The sequence below is a fragment of the Maylandia zebra genome, linkage group LG16 (assembly GCF_041146795.1).
Source record: "Maylandia zebra isolate NMK-2024a linkage group LG16, Mzebra_GT3a, whole genome shotgun sequence".
Lineage (NCBI taxonomy): Eukaryota > Metazoa > Chordata > Actinopteri > Cichliformes > Cichlidae > Maylandia > Maylandia zebra.
Window position 1 is genome coordinate 7,966,503 of NC_135182.1, and position 21,882 is coordinate 7,988,384.

The window sequence follows — 21,882 nt, forward strand, 5'->3', positions numbered from 1 at the left end:
GCCTTTGATACTGTGGACCATCATATTCTGCTACATAGGCTGAGACACTGGGTGGGTATATCAGGGGCTGCTTTGGACTGGTTTGAATCCTATTTGCATGAACGATCCTTTTCTGTGGCTACCTCTAGTTCCTCTTCTACTTTTCTTGCCTATGGTGTGCCACAAGGTTCAGTTTTGGGGCCTTTATTGTTCTTGCTGTATTTACTTCCTCTTCAACACTTATTGAGCACAGTTATATATCTCCTTTAAGCCCCATGATGTTTCCAAGCTACAGATTTTGCATAAGTGCATAGACTCCATTAGAGGTTGGATGGCTGGAAACTTTCTTCAACTAAATGAGGAGAAGACTGAAGTCTTTGTGCTCCTAAAAATTTTGTATCTAGTGTTATGAAAAACTTGGGTCCACTTGCTACATTTGCCAAACCGTCTATCAGGAGCCTTGGTGTTACTATTGACTCAGATCTGACTTTGGATGCTCATGTAAAATCTTTGGTTCGCTCCTGTTTTTATCACTTGAGAAACATTGCTAAGCTGAGTCCCATTGTATCGCGCTCCGAATTAGAAATTGTCATTCATGCATTTGTTTCATCTCGTCTGGATTATTGTAATTCTTTGTTTACTTGTTTATGTAAAGCCTCTTTGGAGCATCTGCAAGTTGTTCAGAACGCTGCTGCAAAGCTTCTGACCAAGTCCTCCAAGTTTTCCCATGTCACACCCCTGCTGATTCAGCTGCACTGGCTCCCTGTTAAATTCAGAATCCACTTTAAGGTTTTGACCTTGACTTTCAGGGCTCTGCATGGACAAGCACCAACATATATAAGTGAACTTTTACATCCATACATTCCCAGCAGGTGCCTGAGGTCATGTGACCAGGGCTTGCTTGCTGTCCAACACACGAGGCTGAAAACAAAAGGCGACAAAGCATTTGTAACTGTGGCCCCCAGATTGTGGAACTCTCTCCCTTTGAGCCTGAGATCTGTGGACTCCGTGGTTGCTTTTAAAAAACAGCTAAAAACTCATCTTTTTAAACTTGCTTTTGGTTGAATTTTTATTTTTAGGTTTTAGCTTCTGTGAAGCACTCTGTGGTTTTTATCTTGAAAGGTGCTATATAAATAAAATTTTACTCACTTTTACTTACTTACAAACATTTTGTCATCATGTGAAAGCTGCACTTGTGGTGCACTGGTGAGCACAGTTGCCTCACAAGCAAAGATTTGAATCTCCTGGTTAGAGGGAGGCGTCCTGTGTGAAGTTTCCATGTTCTTCCCTTGGTTTGGGCACTTCAGCTTCTTCCCCGAGTCCAAAGAAATGCTTGTTAGGTTAAGTTGTTATTCCAAATTGTCCAAGCATGTGAGGTAGAGTGTATAAAATATAGCACTGTATGAATATACTTGATGTTTAAATGTGACTTGTAGTCATTTTGAATCAGTACGGTTTGAAATGCACTTTATAAGCACAGTCCAGTTCATTTTTAAAAGTATCACTGGTGTTGGTATTGAAAAAAAAAGAACTGCCATACCTCTCTTTCTTACCTTTTTCAACTTGTTTCCACAGATGATCATAAGTTCAGTGAGGCCATAGCCATTCTGTTCACCTGGATCGACAGAGGCGAAGTCAACCGCCGCACCGCCAATCACTTCTACTCTATGATCCAGTCGGCCAACAGCCACGTTAGACGACTGATGAGTGAGAAAGCTCAGCATGAAGAGGAGTTGGAGCGTGCCAAAGAGGCCTTCAAGAATGCCCTGCTGGCTATATTAAATCAGTGTAAGGACGCTTTCATATTTTACACACTTAAAGACGTACTGAAAAAACTTCCAGACAAAGGACGTCTCACGTGAGAAGTTTTTGCCGTTGTAAGTGTAAGCTGTACAGGTAAGTTCAACCAGTGGTTTTCTCTTCACACTGCAGGTAGCAAGTTTCATTCTGTTTCACCAGTTTTAAGAGAACCATGAACTAGAGACAATCATATGATTGGATAACAGCCATCAATCAACTGCACCTTCAGTTTAATCAGTTAAGTCAATCGATTCATGTAGGATGTTTAAACACATAAGACTTTGGCTAAAGTGCTGTATATTAAGCACCTGAGACTGAACAGTACTACTTTTTTAGGTGAAAACCAGTTAATAGATATCCACTTTTGACCTCGTGCCACCACGTGTGCCGTCAGTGTGAGCTTACTCCTGATTGCAGTCTCTCACACTGCTGCAGGGTGTGGTGCAGTGGCAGATTACGGTGGTGCAGACCATGAAGCCATTTTCACCACATCCATTTCAAAGCCCGTCTTGATGCAAGTCATTTACTCTGTGAGCATCTCGGCCCAGTCTCCATGACAACACTCCCCGATCTCTCTCACCATCAGCTCCATTATCTTCGGCGCGCTGTGCAGTGGTGATTAGGTCAGTCGCACAGAGGTTTCAGAGTCAGTAGCATGAGTGCGCCCTGACCTTTTCACAGGCTGCCTTCAAAAAATGCCAACACACACACTGAGTGATAACCACAGCTGCTCTGTTACTGCATGCTAATGCTACTCTGAAACAGCACTGGTTAAATAGCACCCATTCACTGACACTTAGCTAAGTCTGCAATTAAAGCTGCATTAGGTGAATTTTGACCACTAGAAGGCAGTGTATTTACAAAAACACGATAATCACTTGTTGTGTCCAGCAGCAACAGACACAACCACTGAAATGGAAAGGAATCCATGTCCACCTGATGTCGTACATTTGCTCTAGTTTTATCTCAGTTTTGGTCTTCACCACCTCCCAAGGAAAGTATGTGTATAACACAACCCTTAACTCCTCCACTGTTACCAGGTAACATACATAACAGTAACTTTACCTTCTAATTCCTAGAATCCTATCTCCTAGAAGGAGTTAACCTGAAACAGTTAACCAAGTGAACTTGTATGTTAATTGAAACCTATTTTAATAATAGCTAAGGCTGATCATCTGCTAATATGTAATGCTTTTAAGATTTCTGACACTCAGATACGATCTAAACATCGCCAATGAGAGAAGTATGTGAAATAAAGTGTGCAAAGGTAATATATTTCACATGAGCAGCAAGAAGTATGCACAGAACCAAAACTAGGAGCTGAAAGGGTCAAAAATATCACTTAATGCACATTTAATCCGATGTTACGTTCAGAAAAAGGCATATTTGGCGTCGTTTCACGGTTCGTGTTCATTTGTAAATAAGGTGAGTGAGAAAATGGACAGTTTTACTGTTTTTGTCTTTTTGTCAGTAGTTCTTCTGTGATATGTGAAAAGGCTAAATCTGACATTGGTATAGGTTCATTCAGGTTTGGCAAAGTAAAGTTATGTCGTTACTGGAAGTGTTTGGCCACAAATCAAATGTCAGAGCAACAGAAAAAATGCAAGGCAGCATATTCATGCAGAATGGAAGTGTGTCTCTTCTGATTGGATGTTACAAAGTTATAGACAATCCTCCCCAATCATCCAGTAATTTCTTGCACACAGATTGATCCCATTATAGCTTCTCCTTAACATTAAACATGTAATATCCCATGTGACATGTCTACATTTCTGATGGAGTCTAAAATTCACAGTCCATTCTGGATAAATGTTGCCTTTGTCAGTCCAGTGGGAAGTGAAGCTGCAGGTGATGAGATGTAAGTACAGAGCACTGGCCAGGAGAGAGACCTGCTCATCACATGACACACATTTTAGATGAATTCTTTTAAACTTTTAGAGGATGGTTCTGGTTTAGCTTTTCCTATTTGACATGCATTTGTCTGTAAAGGCTGTGCTAATACATATTTCCTCACCACCTCCGAGATTCAAGGAAACAAGGACTCATGCAAAACATTCTCCAGCTGCCAGTCTAAGAGTCTCCCGCAGCTTTACAGACAGCCCTGAAAATTGCATATTAGCTTGTGCACATGTGTGAAGATATGGATAGCTTCCCATGAATCAAATGGCACAGAGAAGATAAACACTGCTTGATGTTTATTGACCAGCACTACAGCTGGATGACAAAGACTCCAGTTGTGGCTAATTGCTCTGCAAGTTGACTGAAGCATGATTCGGAGACATCAACTGGGGTTAATTATCCAACACAATCGTAACTTGTTCTCTCAGCCATGACAGTAATTTCGGCCCATAGTGGCTCCAGGAATGTGGCCAGGAGCCGGTGTTTGTTGCCAGTGGGACACATGCATGGTAGCTTTTTTATATCATGTGGAAAGCGTCCACATGTCAGACACTTTTCTTCAGCTGAAAGTGAAACAAAGTCTGCAGGACGCCAGTGTTGATAGGCGCTGCAAGGGATCACGCCTTTTAGCAGACACATGCATTTTCCATCTGGTCTTGTGTTTTGCATCCAGCCAGTTGCCTTGGATTTAGATCTCTATGTGGTCACCCTTAACAGCCATTCCAGGCTGTTCCGTCAGACTAAGACAAGCTTTTGAAATCACTCATGTAAAAACATGTTCGCAAACAATAGGTAAAAAAAAGCAAAGGCACTCTGAGACTTGAGGTATGATGATGAGAACCGTTTAACCCTCTCAGGCTCAAAGTCCTGCAGTGGTACTTCTGAGTAAAAAAAACTCATAAAATATGTATGTGGGTTAATCAGGTTTTAACTGTTGCAAATCTGCAACGCCTGCCTTGAGAGGGTTAATATTTAACCATTATATCGCAAGCCTCAGAGTGCCTTGGATTGTTCGTGTGGTTTGCAGTCTTTATACTGAGCGCTGTTGTTCACTGAGTAGAATCTTTAAAAAAAAAAACACTTTTTCATAAAGCTCAACTGCACTCCAGATTTTTCCTTTTTTTTTCCTTTTTAAAAAAAAAGAGGTTTATTTGGAAAGCTGTACAAGACTCATGCTGCTTGGATAGAAGATTAAAGCCACCTGCCTAACACTACGTAGGTCCCCATCACATCACCAAAACAGCTCAGACTCATCAGGGCTGTGATACAGAACCTCAGGGGGATCCCGCTGTGGCTCGCACAGGATTACAGCAGCTGAACCTTTGTGTTCTGCTTGTTTTAGAGAAGGACCTCCATGAAGCAGGCTAGCTCCAGTGAATCTGGAGCAATTTCTCTCAAGGTCCCAATCCAGGTTGTGAAAATCTCAAAGTATTCCTTCCTTGGCACATTGTCCTGCCGGGAAAGGCAGCTGACATTTGGGAGGGCAATTGCTGTGGTTGGACTGGTCGGTCCGCAACAATAGCAGACGTTATGTTTCAAGGTAACAGCAGAACACTGTACTGAAATAATCAGTGTTATTCACTTTAGTTTAATTAGCATGCCCGAGTTCTTGTTTCCAACAATCTCTTACATGAAGGTGGAGGATAAAAATTCAGTGCATTTAGAGCATTTTGTTTTTCATCTTTCTCATGGCAAAGAAGATTTTTATTCAGTCTTCATCTTTAAGCATAACTCTCTGTTAATTTACTCCAAAGTCATGTAATAATAAGACTTGAATGGTTTTTTTTATTTATTTTGAAATTTATTCCTATTTATTCTTCAGATAAAAGTCTTTCTTTAAAGGAGCACTTTACTCCAAGTACAGTCATCCTGTCATCATCTGCTCACTGAGTCAGGAGTTCAAAAGTATAAATTGGAATCCAGTAAAGTAATATTTGAGATTTTGCATGAAGGCAATTGTGGCTGATTTTGATTAGTTTTTCTTATTGCTTTCTGAAATATGGTAGCATTTCATCTGAGCCCTTGATAGCAGTGAGGAACATCTATGGAAGCTGTTTGGACTGATATGAAAGAACCAAGAGGAAAAAAAAAAATCATTTGATAAAGACAAATAGAGCGTAAACCTTCCTGGAGGTTGACTTGAGCAAATGATGTCACAGACTTCAGTTTTGGAGTAAACTGTTCCTTTAACACGAAAGACCTTCGTGGCCTGCCGCTTGTGGTCGGTGCATGTCCACGGTCTCTCCTCTGTCTGCTGTACGAGCCTCAGTCAGTGCTACAACGCTACATAAACGGCTTGTTTTGTCTTGACCCTCCCTCCTCTTCCTCTTCCTCCTCCCCGTTCACCCCAAAGTCGAGCAGATCACCGCCGTTTTCACCGCTGCCACCCGGCAAAAGGCATGGGACCATTTCTCAAAAGCACAGCGCAAGAACATAGACATTTGGCGCAAGCAGTGTGAGGTTGGTATACCTTTGTTTGTTTTTTTCTGTTTTCTCCTCCCACCCTGGCTCACTGCTTTCTTCTCTGCTGTCATTTTTGAGTCCCCAGGAGAGAACTGGCTGATTGACACACAGTCCCGTAGGATTTGTTGTATTCAGTGTCTGGGTTGTTGTTTTGCTGGATGCTTCGCCCTCACAGACAGACAGACGGGCAGACAGCAGCCTCTGATCGCCCGGGCCTCCCTTTATCCCTGCAGCCCCAATGTAAAGCAAAGATCTGATGCCTCCTCGAAAGTGTGAGACGCTGCTATGGCAACACTGCTTTCCAGGGTTAAGTCTCAAATCAATTATTTATCCCAAGTCAAATCTAGAAAACAAGTACGAAGACGAGAATGCTGCACGCGAAAGAGGGAAGACCCGTTCACACGGCAGCACCACAGAGGATTCAGACGTGGAGCAGCCTGTTGGCGCACGTGGAGGTTGTGGGTTTGTTGTTCTGTGGGGGTGAGGGGGTTGAATACACAAACTTAGAATGCAGAAATGGAAAGTGATCGAAGGAAGGATAAAAGTGAAATGTACTTGAATTTGTGTATTTTATTTCAAATCACAAAGGGTCAAAGGGAGTATGTGTTTTTTGTTAGTTTTTGTGTTTTGGCTCCAGCACACAATTTCAAATGATGATTTCTAAGCATTTCCAAGCTTTGAGATTGCACATTCAGGTGTTAGAGTGGGTCGTCTACCTATCAGAAGGTTGGTGGGTGGATCCCTGGCTCCTCTTGTCCATCTGTCAAAGTATCCCTGTGCAAGATATTGAACCCTGAGTTTCCCCTGATGCATCCATCGGCAAGTGAGCACGTGTGAATATTATGCACATGTGCTTAGATAGAGATAAAAGCACTGTATGAATGTGTGTGAGTGGGTGAATTGTAGTACTTAAATTGAATAGACAGGTGCCATGTAAGTGCCAGTGCCTTTGCCAATATTTTATTTTTGAGACCTAAAATAAAACCTAAGACTAACACCAAAAGGAGCTGAAAACAAAGCAAAGTCCAATAAATGACCTAAAGGATAAAAAGCACTTCACTGTCGGAAGCTTTCACTCCACTGGTTTGATGAACACTTCAGATCCTTGTGCAGTCATATGGAAACTTTGCTGGCATTGATACATAAAGCAGAAAAAAAAAAACTTCTATTATACTTTTTTGTTTGTTTGTTTTGTCTTTTCATTTGAGCGTGAACTAGAGATATTTTATTTACATCATCTTGTCTTTATTAACCAACACTAATTGAACCAGTCTCACCCTGTGAGAGCTAGGTTAGGCTCCAGTCCCCCGCTACCCTGAACTTGGTAAACGGAAGATGGATGGATGAATAGGCGGATGAATGGATGTACGGATGGATGCATGGATGGATGGATGAATAGGCGGATGGATGGCTGGATAGGCAGATGGATGCATGGATGGATGCTGTGATTTGGTCCAGGTTGAAAAGCGAATAATGAAAGGCATCCTCTTAGCATGTTTGTATTCTTTCATTTGTCTTTATTTTGGCATTTTATATTTTGGGTAGCCAAAGCGAAAACTGTATGACACACAAGGGTCTTGACTGAGGCATTGGTGTCACCACAGTTAATATTCTGGGTAAGAGGTATTGAATTCCACAGGCTCTCATTCATCTATAGTAAGATTCAGTCCCCTTGTGAGATCTTCCTTTAATGGCTACCGTTCATGGTAAGTCTATATGAATCCATATTTCTACAACAACAGGAGTGTCTCTGCTAACTGTTCGGAAACAGGCTGCACATTTTTCCTCAGTGAAGATGGATATTATTCTGTTAGGAAATGGTCTGTGAAATCACAGCCCACAAATGAAAAGCTAATGAATATGGGCGAAAATGGCAGAGATCTGATTCACAGGCAACTTCTGCAGAAGTGAAAGATAATACGACACGCAGGCAAAAGGCTCTCAGTCTATTACATCTCGTGCGTATGTGCTTCGCTTGATGAATGATTAGTTCATGAAAGCAATGGGAATGATGACAATGGAGCTGGGAGGTAGGCCGCAAAATGTTTTTATTGCAACAATGTGACGGCTGAGTTGCCACCATAAACTGGATGTAGCCACCACGGTGCCACGCATCAGTGCAGCCAAAATCCAATTTTAACCCTTTCCGATATCTGAATGGACGCTTTGTGGTAAAAAATTCAGTTCACTTCAATTCAAATCAATTCAAGGCACTTAATATAGTAAAGACCCTACAATAATACAGAGAAGGAAACCCCAACAACCATATGACCCCTTTTGAGCAAGCGTTTTGGCAACAGTGGGAAGGAGAAACTCCCTTTTATGGAGGAAACAGGATAGATGGCCTCCCCTCCCCCTCCAGCAGACCCTGGATCTGCTAGAGGGGGAGGGGCAACCATCTGCCTGGTTGGGGGTGAGGGGAGGAGGACAGGACAAAGACATGCTGGGGAAGAGAGCCACAGATTAAATTCACCCACAGTTGTTATTGAATGACATTCATTTGTATTATTGCCGGTTAACAACAACATACTGTTGTAATAATTAAAGTATAAAATAATATAAAACAAAGTGGTATAATTGACACTGGCTGTTCTGTGCTGTAAAAAGCATGTTAAACTCAGAGAACCAATAAAACAACAGGATACATGAGTGACTGAGTGAGCTACACATCGAGAATGCTAAACATAGCCTCACACTTAAAATAGGAAAAGCACACACACTCTTATTTATTAGAGTATGTCTTTATTGGGTGGTTTGTTTTTTTATCCTGGTTTTATTGTGAATTTAAAGCCCAAAGGAAGTGCATCAAACTACACCAGCTCAAAGTTTGGAAGTGTTTCAGTGCATAAAAGAAGCTTCTTATAACTTCAGAGGTGGCTGCGAGTTTGTTTTAAAGTTTTCTTTAGCATCAAAGCAATCTGTTTGTACATCTGTGGCTGAAAGGCAGATGCATAGAACTGTAACCATGGAACAGAGAAGAATGCATTGAGTTGACACAGATAACTTCTAAGAATGTTTGGAAACCTTTTAGACCGCAAACACAGCCTTTCTGCCCCAACTTGTTACAAATACGACACTTGTAACGGCATGCGTGTGGTGTAATTGCTAACAGGACATCCCATTTCTTCACGAGTGAGCTGAGGACCGCTGTTGCTCTGTGTCTCTGCTGGCTGTAATGTTTTAGGAGCTGAGGAACGCCCACAGCGAAGAGATCATGGGCATCAGACGGGAAGAGGAGATGGAGATGTCGGATGACGAGTCGGATGAAAGTCCTTGCAAGAAGATGCGCACTGAGGAAAATGGTAATAATATCACCTTTCAAATCACACATTAAATGACTAAAAGTGTGAATTTGAGGCCTCCGGCTAGAGATGATGATGGATGATGAAAACGTGCCAATTTTTTCCCCTGATTCTCTGTCACTCCTGTTTGTGCTTTGCTTTGTCTCAGCCACACGCAAAAGTGTGAACACTGAAAGTAAAATTGTTTTTTTCTGAGATTAATTCTGTCTTTGAGACGTCCAGATTCTAGAAACACCTTTTTTTTCACTGGTCCCCCGATTTGGTGCTCTGCTCGCAAGAGCTCCTCAGGATCTTTGAGTTTATGTGATTTAGACAAGCTGGTTTATTTGTGTGGCACTTTAACCAATAAAAAGTCACAAACTCTTGTGCAGCAAACAGAATAGCTCAAGCTGGGTTTACTCGAACACGTGTAAAGGCAGTTTTTATTTAAACCAGCCTTTAAAAAGAAATTTCTGACAAGAGACTTTGCAGCCTGTGCAGCATTAAATCTGCTGTTCATATAACCCTTCAATTATAAAAACAAACCAAAGCAGGATAAAGTTGTGGGGACATCACTGATGTGGACCCTGAATGAGATGCTCATGTTCATTTCTTCTTTTTTTTAACAACACAAGGCCTTTCCATTGTTTCTTTCTCTCTCCTTTTTGTCTTTCTCATCCACTTGTTTCTTATTTTCCTACTCTCATCTCCTCCCTTTCCTCCCTCACCTTTCCGGATCCCGCCTTTCTTCCCTCTCTCCTCCCACAGGAGTGTGTGATCAGACTCAGGCCTCTCTGAAGGAGGAGAACGACTCCCTGCGCTGGCAGCTGGACGCCTACAGGAACGAGGTGGAGCTCCTGAGGAAGGAGCAGAGCAGAGCCAGCCGCCCAGAAGACGATCACTCGCACACACACCCTCACAGCCCAGAGGCTCAGATCCAGCTGCTGCAGCAGAGCATGCACAGCATGCAGCAGGTTTGTTTGTCTGCCTGCACATCACATTTTCATGGTTCTCAGAAGTGACTATAATCCTTTTAATCGTACTTTTAGCTTAGGAAATCCCTCTGATCTCTGCTGATAGTCAAACTTTACATAACTTTGAGTCACACCTTTCATGAAAATTATTGCAATAATATGTAATCTGCCATTTATGGCTGTTCAGCTTTGCTTTTAAATATCTTTTTTATGCCTTCTATTGGAAGACGTTTGCTCTAAATTGAAAACATTAAAATGTATTTGCTGCTTAAACCCTAGGCTGTTTATAAAAACAAACAGAGGAGCATCCCCGTGTTCAATCATTAAGACCTCCACAAGCACGAGGACAAAGTAAACAGTGTTGGCCATAATGGTTCAATATCAGTCGGAAGAATATATTACAGTAAGATTTCTTGTTACCGTCACCAGGTCAGCGTGATTCCCAATTTCACTTCTGCTTAATCAATACTGTAAATTAGTGAATGAATAATGGCCTATAATAATGAAGAAATGAACACTGGTGCTGCTGAACGTGTTCTAAACATTTCTCTACAATGAATTTTGATGCAGCAGAACTGAAGACAACAGTTTGTGTTACTCTCGCTGCTGCTTCTGCAGATTCTTCATTAAATGTTCCACGGCAACCATCTAAATCAGGCCTCTGGGGCAGATGCTCTCTATTTGTATTTTTTAAGAAAAAAGAAGGAAACTATTCGTTAGGCAGGTAAACAATTTATTTTCTTACTAACAAAAACTGCTTTTCTTAATTTGAGCAGTTACAGGTTACAGATCCTCTTGATAATCGGCAAATACAGATTTTAGATGATATTTTACTTGAATTCTGCTTTTGGGAGAAACCACAGTAGTGCGGCGGTCCCGGGTTTGAGTCTGCTCTTCCCGTGCCTGTCTGGGTTTTGTCCAGGTACTCTGGCTTTCTCCCAGAGTCCAAAGACAGCATATGACAGCTGGGATAGCCCCTAAAATCTTTCCTTTAAGATAAAGTGAATGATTGCGGCTAACTTTCTATCTAATTTTTTAGCGTCTTATTAAGCTATTTAGGATATTTAATAGTCTCTCTAGGGCTCTCTCACAGTTTTTCATCATTGCTACGACACATTTGCTGAAAACTTTCCACATGTTTCTCGAAGCCCAGTTTTCAAGCTATAATCCCAAAATGCTGCAAATATGCACATCAAAGCTTTTTCTGTGTTCGCAACCAAACTGTGTTCAGATCGCACGAGCAGCCTTTACAGCTCATAAAACTACTTAACATTTGTTAACTTCTCCATCAAAATAGTTTAAAAACAGTGTTGAAATTTAACTCACTAACCTCCCTCGTGTGATTGCTTTCAAATTCCAAAGAAATTGCAAGTAGTTAAAAAAAAATCCTTGATTCAGTTCCTCAAATTTCATCTGAAATGTTTGCTCCTGCTCGTCCCCTTCCACCTCCTCCTTTGCCTTCTCTTCCAACACCTTTTATGTGCAGTCGTCCTCCTCTGCCTCTCACATTGTTTCCATCCACATCAGCCCTTCCTGGCTGTACACTCTGAACCAGCATACAATCACATCATTATCCAACAAGTGCAAACAATTATGAGTTACATCTGCTCTCTAACCATGTTTAACTTCTGCCAACTGTGATTACTGTTAAGCATCAACATTGAAAACATGTTTAGTGTTTTATAAAAACAGTAAATAAATCATGAAAGGTTTTGCTAAAAGAATGATTGATCCAATAAACGGGTATAGGAATTTGTTTTGTTTTGGGTTTTTTTTGGGGGGGGGGGGGTGGTTAAGATTTCAGAGGAATCTTAACACAGATAGGTATAACAGTGCAAGGACTAGATGGTAGTGAAGCTTGACCAACCATCCAAAGCATCGGACAACAGGAGAGAACAAGAGAGGCTGGACGAAGGTGTCGAACTCCAAGCTGTGATCCATCACAGCTGATTTAAATGTCAGATTACCTTCTCAACATGTCTTGAAGTTCTCCAGAGGCCTGGTAATGAGCTAATCATGTGATTCAGGTGTGTTGACCCCGGGTGATATCTAAAACCTGCAGGATACCGGCTTTCGAGGCCTGGAGTTCAACACCCCTGGTTTAGCAGATGGTAGTTAGATCTGTTATGATGTATGGCATACACTGTATGCTCTGGAGATGATGGCACTGACTAAAAAATGTAGGTCGCAGAACTAAAAATGTTACGATTTTCATTGTGGGACAGGATTAGAAGTGAGTACATCAGAAGGACAGCTTAAGTATGGAAACAAAGTCAGGGACTCAAGGCTGAGATGGTTTGGATATGTGCAGAGGAGGGGTGCTAGATATTCTGGCCAAAGGATGCTGAAGATGGAGCTGGTGGAGGGTGACAAAGGAGGATGCTCAGGATAGGGTGAGATGGATGCAGATCAACCACTGTTGTGACCTTTAAAGGAGCAGCTACAGAAGAGGATTAGGGCCACTGGGAGAAAAAAGTGGGCATGTCTTTTTTTTTTCTTCTTCTCCAGAATTCTGAGGGAAAAAAGTCAGAATTCTGACCTTTTTTTTTCTCAGAATTCTGCTGATACAGACCAGCTACTTTTGTAAAATCTGAGGAATGTGTCTTTAAAAATGACTTGAATAATGAAACCCATGAGCTCAAGTCTTTTTAGTGTTTGCAAGAAAGCATTTTTTTTTTTTTGATCAGAAAAGAGCAGGAAGCGTAGCATACACAAGCAAACACAGAAAAACCAACGACCAAACAGTGTTTTCCTTTGCTGAGTTCTCCCACTATTCCTCACTTTACTTTTTTCATGGAGCACAGTAAGCTGTGTCGGAGCACGCAGCTCGTTTGCCACGAGTTAGCCTGATTAAACTTGACTTCCTGTCTTTCTCAATCTAAACTGACAGCACTGATAAAATGAGGCACATTGGAGACAACCACCATCATATAGACACACACGCACACACTGCCCTGCTGGCTCATTGTAAATGTGCTGCTTACTTGACTTCTTAGCAGTGTGAGGGGAAACTCACACTGCTATCGCTTCTCATTTGTCATGCAGCGTTGTTTTTTTTATTCCCCCTCAGTGCAGATGATCAGCTGTGACAAACAAAAGAAGTGCTTTGCTTCATATACTTCATCACAGCGTTAAGATGACATCGCATCATGCAAAAAATATGAACGCGTACACGATGAATGAAACAGTCAGTTCATTTAAATAATAAACATCTTATTGTGATAAAAAGACTAAAATCAGAATAAAAGTGGCTTCAGCACTAGGAGAATAATAAGATGACAAAGTGTTGAGTGTAAGTAAAGGGAGCAGGCAGATAAAAACCTCTCACAACACTCACTGACAGCTGCAGCCTCAAGTCAAAGTTCTGTTTTCTCATCTTCTAAGACATGAAGCAAGACGTCCTACAGCTTCTTGGCATCTTGGCTTTCTTTTATTTAGTAGAAGTAAACATCATTTCCTTTTTCCTCCATGTTCAAATTAATGACTTTAACCAGCAAATCTTCAGCAACTGAAAAACAAGCTAATGTTAACCTGAAACTCTCTGAAGTCATCCTGGAAATGCAGAGCTGTGAACAGTAAAGTCACAAAACAGTTTCTCCTGCAGTAAGACTGCACATCTAAATATGTCCTGATGCCAGTTTTAGTTTTCAGATTTATTTACATGGCGCCAAATAACAACAGCAGTCGTCTCACAGAAGCCAGAAATTTACTCTATAGCAGGGATGTCAATTCATTTTTCACTGGGGGCCACATAAAGCGAACTTTGACCAGTAAAACTCCCTCCTCTGTAAGACATAAATGTAAAAAACTACAGAAAGCACTCTGGTACCTCATTGGCCAGACTGCACTGTAATTATGCAACAGAAAATTCAATAATCACTTTTATTTTTTTTTACTGTGGACACAGCCTCTACAGTAGACAGTAGAAAAATGTGAAATATATTTAAAAGTCCAAAATTGATGGTTTCCATTACATTTTCCAGCAGCGTCTATTCTTTAACAGGGTGATTCTGGCCCCTGGGCCTTATGTTTGACCACTGCATTTTGAGCTGCACAGCTGCAACTCAGTTGGAAATGTGAGAGCCAGGTGCTTGGTAGGCACTCAGACCCCTTGAACTTAAAGTTTTCCATTAACTTTTTCTCCCATAAAGATGACATTTGATGACCTCCCCGGTACCTCTAAATAACAAGATTTGACATATATATCAGCCCCAATATATATTGCGGTGTCAAATCTTGTTATTTAGAGGTACCTGGGAGGTACCTGTGATTATTAAATTGATGTTGTTAAGTTAAATGTGTATCTGTGATTGTCTTCCAGCAACTTCTGAACCTACAAGAGAAGCTATCGAGCAAGGAAACTGAGCTGGAGCAGGCAAGAGAAGAGCACCGCTACCTGGAGGGGGAGGTACTCAGCCTCAGAGACAAGGTGTGCGCCAATTAGTATTCACCTTCCATTACTGGCAACCAAATTTAAAGTAGTCATCCATCCATGCATCCATCCTCCCTCTTCTCCTTATCTTAATCAGGGCTGCAGTTAAAGTAATTTTTAGAAAATAAAGTAGTAAGACGTTCCAGGGACATGATGATGTACAACTCTGTTACGCTTGACTGGATTCCTTTTGTTTGGACTCCTTATAGTCAGCCCTGTGTCTACATAGCAATGACCAGACATGTTTGTCTTTTTCAGGCTTAATGCCATTAAGTCCTTTGACTGCTTCACACTTTTTTTAATCAGGTATTTCACACAGAACACAGCAGTAATCCAGCAAGAACACCGCTGTAGCGTTCAGTCTTCATGTTCTCATGAAGTGCATTTTCCGGTCTCTCTGTTGTGGCTCTTTCATGTGCGGTATACTGAAAAAGCACACTGCAACACACACAGAAGCTTAAATTCATGGAGGGGATGAAGGGGGTTGGAAGGACATGAGTGCTGCTATGGCAACAGCCCCGCCAGGATGTTATTCTGCGGTCTCAAGCTGAGAGGTGACTGGCCAAGATGGCATGTGTGTGGTTTATAAATACCTGCGGACCAAGTGTTAGAAACTGCAAAATACTCTGTGCGTATTACCCATTAGAAATTATAAATATCGATTTATTTATTTATTTACAGCGAAAGTAACGTTACAGTATTTATTCCTCTGCTAAAGGCCTTTCACTGACAGTAAATCATCCACACACTGCATCTTGTGTGATTATTATTATTATGTGTCAGACAAGTAAGCAAAACCTGGTTTAGTGCACTTACTAACTGCTATCTGCTAGCTAAGCATTGACAGCTCACAACAAACACCGAAGAACTGAACCGTGGGACTCCTGAATGTAACACAGAGCACACAACGCTGGAGTTAATGATGCTTCACCTTTAGTGGGGCAGGTGCACCTTCACACCACTGCCTCGCTCACCCCTTCACAATAATTCCCTCTCACAGCAGTTCTGTTTGGACATATATGTGAAACCACAGCATTCCAAGTGTAACGTCTAGAGGTTTTGAGAACTGGACTTCAGTCAGTTTCACTTTCACTCTCATCTCATAGCAACAGTATATGTCAAGGTCAACAGTCTGAGATATGGGGAGGTGTAAGGCTGAGCCATTAATACCAGATTTTTGTGGCTGCTTCAACTTATTTGAAACATCTCCAGAAACACAGAAATGTTTATTTGGTACTCACAAGAAGGATGAACTATGAACGACCAAAGAAACTCAGTCGGATCTGTGGTGGCATCGAATCAGCTGCTTTGATGTTCTCGCCTCATCTTTTCTGACTGTTGGCTTGACTGACCCCCATACTCACCTGACCTAAATCCAATGGAACACCTATTATTTTTGTGGTATTGAGATCTGAGATTTCAAAGTGTTCCTTTAAATTTTTTGAGCAGTGTATGTATAGACAAACGAATTTATTTTGGCTATCCGTTGGTTCTTTGCCACATCCCACAGCAACATTACTGCAGGCTGACCTAAGACTTCATAGATGCATACATTCTGCAGGAATAAAAGGGCTGTCAGGGGGAACAGAGGAGGTCTGGGGGAGGAGGAGACACACTTTTTATGTAGTGATTTCACTGCCAAGTTTTACAGACGCTTCACATAGATGAATCCAGTCCGTAGGCAGAGGTGAACAAGCCCGGTCGGAGGTAACAGCACGTAAATCAGCTGCTCATCTGTACTTCAGCTCGCACCTGTATACCACAGGAGCTTTTGTGGGGGAAGTTTTTGAGACAATCCAAATGAAGTAGGTGCTTCAGGTGCTTCATACCTGAGGAACAGTGACAGCCTGGATTGCCCAAACCTCTTTAGAGTTCACACGAGGAGCAGGAAGAGTCTGAAACAGTGGCAGCTGCATGGCTAATGCAGTTTTTGGGAGATACTTTGTTTACACTGCATATCTCTTGCACAGACATTATGCTGGACTCACACAAACCGCAAATTAATCACCTAGCCCACATTATCCTCACATACTTTTCCCATGCACATGAGTTGTGTCCCTTTTAGAGCATCAAATCTCCAAAACATGACTGACTTTTGCCCAGAAACTGTTGAGTAAAAGCAGCTGGCTGAAGGTAAGAGAGCTCACGCGGTCATTGTGCGGTTTTGGCTGCAGTAATGAGAAGAAGGTTGCCGGGCTCTGCTGATGAGTGCTCTGTGATGGATAACTGGCAGCGCAGAGTCGAAGCAGCTGTAGGTTATGTTGCGTGTTTGAAGGAGGCAGATACGATGGCGTTGTGCCGGGGATGTAGAAGTGTCTTTAGTCATATTTTATACTTAGAAAACAGAAGGTTTCAAATCAAGGACTGTATTAATAACAGATGATTGTGGGTGTAAATCGCTACCTTTAACTTCTTTTACTGGTCTTTGCTGGAAACTGGGGACCACAGTCTGCTCCATATCGCTGTTTTTCATCTGTCACTACTTATTACGGTCAATTTAAATGCCCCCTTTTAAAATTTTTACTTATTTTCTCTGAGGTTTTTTTTAGCTTTTGTACTTATCTAGCCCATTTAACAGTCCACTGCTGAGTGGGTTACTTTCTGGATGATAAAGTTAGAAGAACGTGGGAAGAGGAGGGAGTTAGATGAGAGGAAACATCGGCCAAGTCTCTGTGGCAGCTCTCTGTAAAGCCTTCCATAACGCCTAATGACCAGTTTGCCATGTCTCTGTTTGTGCACGATAAATACATTTATAATTCTCAAACAGCTATCAGCACAGTGTTTCTTCAGAGTATCCATATAATGGTCTCACAGTCTGCACATTTCCAGCCTGTCCTTCTAACAGACCCATCTATAAAAGAGCAGAAAAAACAGACTCTTTGTTACAAATGTTTTTTCTTCAAACTCTGAGTTTCACTGCGACTCATCAAACACTTTCTGTATTCTCTCTGTGTGTCTCTGCAGCTGCTGAGCAGTAATGGGGAGACTGTGGAAGGGACCAACGGCGAGCTCCATGAAAAGGTAAAAATTGAAGCCTGAGCTGAAGTCGACTGTCAGGTTGTCAAGCCAAACATGGCCCCGTTCAACAGTTTGAAAAGTAGAGATTTGATGCTTGTGTTTGTGATTCACACAATATCAGCACACTTTTTTTTTTAAAAAAAATGTAAAGACCCAAACAAAGGAAACAGTTGATGAGAGTGAAACATGAGTGAAATCAGGAGAGGTTACAGTCTGTTATTTTGGTCCTCAGCTGTCTCTCACAGCACTTTGTTGCTTCTCAGTGACCCAGTATGTACACATTTACACACAGTGTCTGTATACTGCACATGTCATGGGAGATGGACTATTAGCCTCAAAGCTGCTGAAGTGCACACTGATTGAAGTCAGGAGGACACGGACTTTTGTATCATGCTACTCTGAGTCGATCTGCATTCACTGTACTATTATCTGAAAATCTGGACCTCCTGAGTGCAACACTGTGATGCCTTTTATTAAATGATGAGGTTTTGCTTGGGTTTTGTGTGCTCTTTGTGTGTTGCAAATATATAGTGCTGATGTCAATGAGATCCAACAAATGTTTCAACAGAAAGCCAGTGGCATTGTTCCTCGTGCTTTTTGGATTAATGTAGAATATATGAACTGATTTAGGATAAATGATTTAGATATTTTCTGAAAGCATAAAGGCAGATGGGAAAACGTTGGGCCACCCAGCAGCTTCTGTTCTCTCAGTTTGCCCCTTGCAAATGCGTAATTGTTAATACCGCGCCAAAAACTATTCAACAAAACACATTCAGTTCTGGACACAACACAAATGCAAAATGCTAACTCATTTCCGGGTGTTTCCCAGCCCTCTGTTATCAGCTTCATGTAGTAATTGGTAGTTAAAGTGTATTTGTACCCTTATGTTTTGGCTCTTTTGTCATACACATGTGTTTTCACAGGGGATCAACGGGTGTGTTCCTTCTCTGTACCACAGCAGAGACCGGAGGACCGAGCTTATCACAAGAGGAGTCATCACTTCAGAAAAAGAGGCTCTGCTTCTTGGTAAATGCTTCTTACTATTACTGGCTGTCAGTTTAGCTATATAACACATGGCTGAAACCAGAGGCGGAGCCAGACATTTGAAACACCCGGGGCTTAGCCCTAAAGGGTAGTATGCATGTGGGATGGGGGTAGAAATGACTGAAAGATTAATAGGCTCTGTTTTGAGTTTTGTTCAAAAAAGAATGACTTCATATAGGAAAAAAATATATCACATATGCAGGACACCTTAAACTAGTTTTTTTTAATTAAGCAGCGAGGCAGAACAAAGTCGGGGCTGTATCAAGACACGAGGACTAAACCCCAATTCAACCAGACCCAGAACTGATCCAGAATTAAAACAGGACTACAACAGTTCAAAATCAGGACTACTGAGGACTTAACCAAGACAGAACCAGAATCAAATCTAGATGACAGTAGCACTAAAAATCATCATAGACCTGCACTACACTTATTTTTTAATTCTACCAAAGTACACTATTTAGATTGAGAAAAGTTTATATAATTATTTAGCCTTGTTGTGCAAACAAGCCTGCATAACTTAATAAATGTAGAATTTGAAAAATAACAAACCTAAAAAGAAACACTAGGTACGAGATACATGAGGACCTATGATACGCTGATACTTTTGGTAAACAACCATTTGACTAACATGTTTGTCTCACCTGCTCTTGTTCATCTCTGTTCCTCTCTCTCCCTCTTTGTGCTGACAATCATCAAATATACAGTTGAAACCAGATATTTATGTACTCTTCAGATAAAAACACTTTTTTAATTGTAACATCAAATCAGACTAAATGTTTATTTTTTTTAGATTGATAAATATAAAAACATATTTGTTAACTTTAAGAGTGAAGAGAGAAACTATCTGTATTTCTTAATTGTAAATGGCACCAAATTGTATTCAAAATTGAGCCACACTTATGGAGCTCCACAGTTCTTTTCCTGGTGTTTTAGTTGATGTCTCTTGATTTTCCCATGTCACAGAAACAGACTCTGTGTTTTGCCTTATATGCATCCACAGCTGTGCCACCAATTTACTCACATGGACTCTACTAACCTATCAGAAGCTTCTTCAGCTCAGAATGGAATCGTCTGGAGTTTTCTTATTAATTAACAATAAACTTAGTGTATATGTACTCCTAAATTTGATGAAAGTGATAAAAATAAACAGCTCTCTCTCTCTTTATTCTGACATTTAACTAATTCAAAAGATGTTTCAATATTTATCCAAAACAAAACAAGTTTACTCTAAATTGATGTTTAACAGTAAAAAAATGTTCTTGTGTTTTCCATAAAGTGTATGCAAATATCTGGTTTAAACTGTGGATATACTGCTGTGTATTGAAATTCCTCTTGTTTTGCATAGAAATATACTGAACAACATACAAAGCATAATATATAAAATAACATTTACCTGAGTTTTTTCTTTGAAAGAAGCCTCTAATGTCCATTCTTATATTTCAGTACATAACTGAAACCGATTTAGTCGGGGAGGGTAAGAACTGAAAATATGAAATAAACACACGTAAGCTAAGACTCTAAAAAAAATAGCATTTGTTCGGCTTGTCATTTCGCCATTTGTTGATTCACTTGAAGAGCAAGTAACGTAATATTGGTCAAGTGATCAGTTTGATATCAATCTTTCGTGATGCACCGTCAGAATTTACATTATTTGTACGGTACGAATGATTTGCTTTGGTACCTGGTCAAACTTAGACTCTCCTTAGTATGGCTGGCTCCGTTTCTCCAACAGCGCACACAGGCAGCAGCTGCCCCACCCTCTCGCTCAGTCGTTTAGTGCCTGAGCTCGGATCATACCAATATCAGGGGGGATTCACGCACAGTCGTAAATTCCCACAGTGTGCACTATGTGCTTCGAATATTGTGTGTACTTTTTGTTTTATACAGTTGTCAGCCAGGCATCTAACTATGGAAAAAAATTACACTCCAGAAGACCCCGGGCTTCTGAAAAAACAACCCGGGCTTAAGCCCAGTAAGCCACCCCCACGCTCCGCCCCTGGCTGAAACGCACTGGTCTGAGTTTGAAAAAATCTCTAAAGTATAGTTATACCACCAAACAAAAATGGCACAAAAAGCATGTTGATCATTTTTCCTCACGCAACAAGCATAGGTTTGGTTCAGTTTGTCCCAAGTGCACCTTTTTTGCTTTCTTCTGAAACTATTTTGGTTTTCATGTGAAGTATGACCCTGATGGACAAAAGTAAAACAGTATGTTGGATGTGCCACGCAATGCTTAATTACATTGGTGGAAACTAGTATGTTAGCGCAGTTAGCTCGTTAACGTGTTGACCGTCCAGCCCCACGCACGGGGCGATCCGCGGTAGCTCGTTGACGGAGATTTGCCGTGTTGTGGCTTTAACGTCATTTCAACGAGATTAACGCTGACAGCACTAGTGGGAACACAATGAATATGACTGCACATTTACTCCGACAGCATCCTAGTGCAAAGACAAGTGGAAGCAGACAAGCACAACAAGCACGCATGCTACAAACTTTACCCGAGTCGTTTAGACAGCCGTTAGCACAGGATTCTCCTCATGGGGACCTGATATGTTTAATATGCTGCTGAGAATATAGCCCAGAAGAAGCAGATAGTATAGCTTTTATTTTGGAAAGAGACATTTCTCTGTAATAAACTCTCTTTTCCAAAGATGAGTGATTCCTCAATCAGATATATTTATTTTTTTTATTACTTTGTTGTTTCAGCAACATTAAATTTAAAAACTGTACTTTTGAGTTAAAATATATGTATAATTTTAATAAATGACAAATTAAAAAGGCATGAACATTTTTTTGTATCGAAAAAATATCGAACCGTGACACCAAAGTATCGAATCGAATCGAACCGAACCGTGAATTTTGTGTATCGTTGCACCCCTACAATAAAGCTATCTATAAAATAAAGTATAGAAAAAGAGATATAAATATAAACATAAATATAAAAGGACACAAGTGTTACCACTAATGTTTCTGGGATGTTACTGATATT

The 21,882-nt window shown here is 41.0% G+C and overlaps 1 protein-coding gene across 5 annotated transcripts in view; it reads left to right on the plus strand.

The window, feature by feature from the left end:
• Nucleotides 1-21,882, plus strand: part of enox1 (ecto-NOX disulfide-thiol exchanger 1) — a 143,956-nt gene that overhangs the window by 112,868 nt on the left and 9,206 nt on the right. For all 5 annotated transcript variants that reach the window (XM_012923287.3, XM_012923288.3, XM_004566310.4 and 2 more), the window contains 7 exons: nt 1,555-1,767; nt 6,032-6,138; nt 9,326-9,443; nt 10,191-10,396; nt 14,718-14,825; nt 17,793-17,849; nt 18,770-18,872. In XM_012923287.3, coding sequence (XP_012778741.1) covers nt 1,555-1,767; nt 6,032-6,138; nt 9,326-9,443; nt 10,191-10,396; nt 14,718-14,825; nt 17,793-17,849; nt 18,770-18,872 — 912 coding nt within the window. The remainder of the gene's footprint in view (nt 1-1,554; nt 1,768-6,031; nt 6,139-9,325; nt 9,444-10,190; nt 10,397-14,717; nt 14,826-17,792; nt 17,850-18,769; nt 18,873-21,882) is intronic.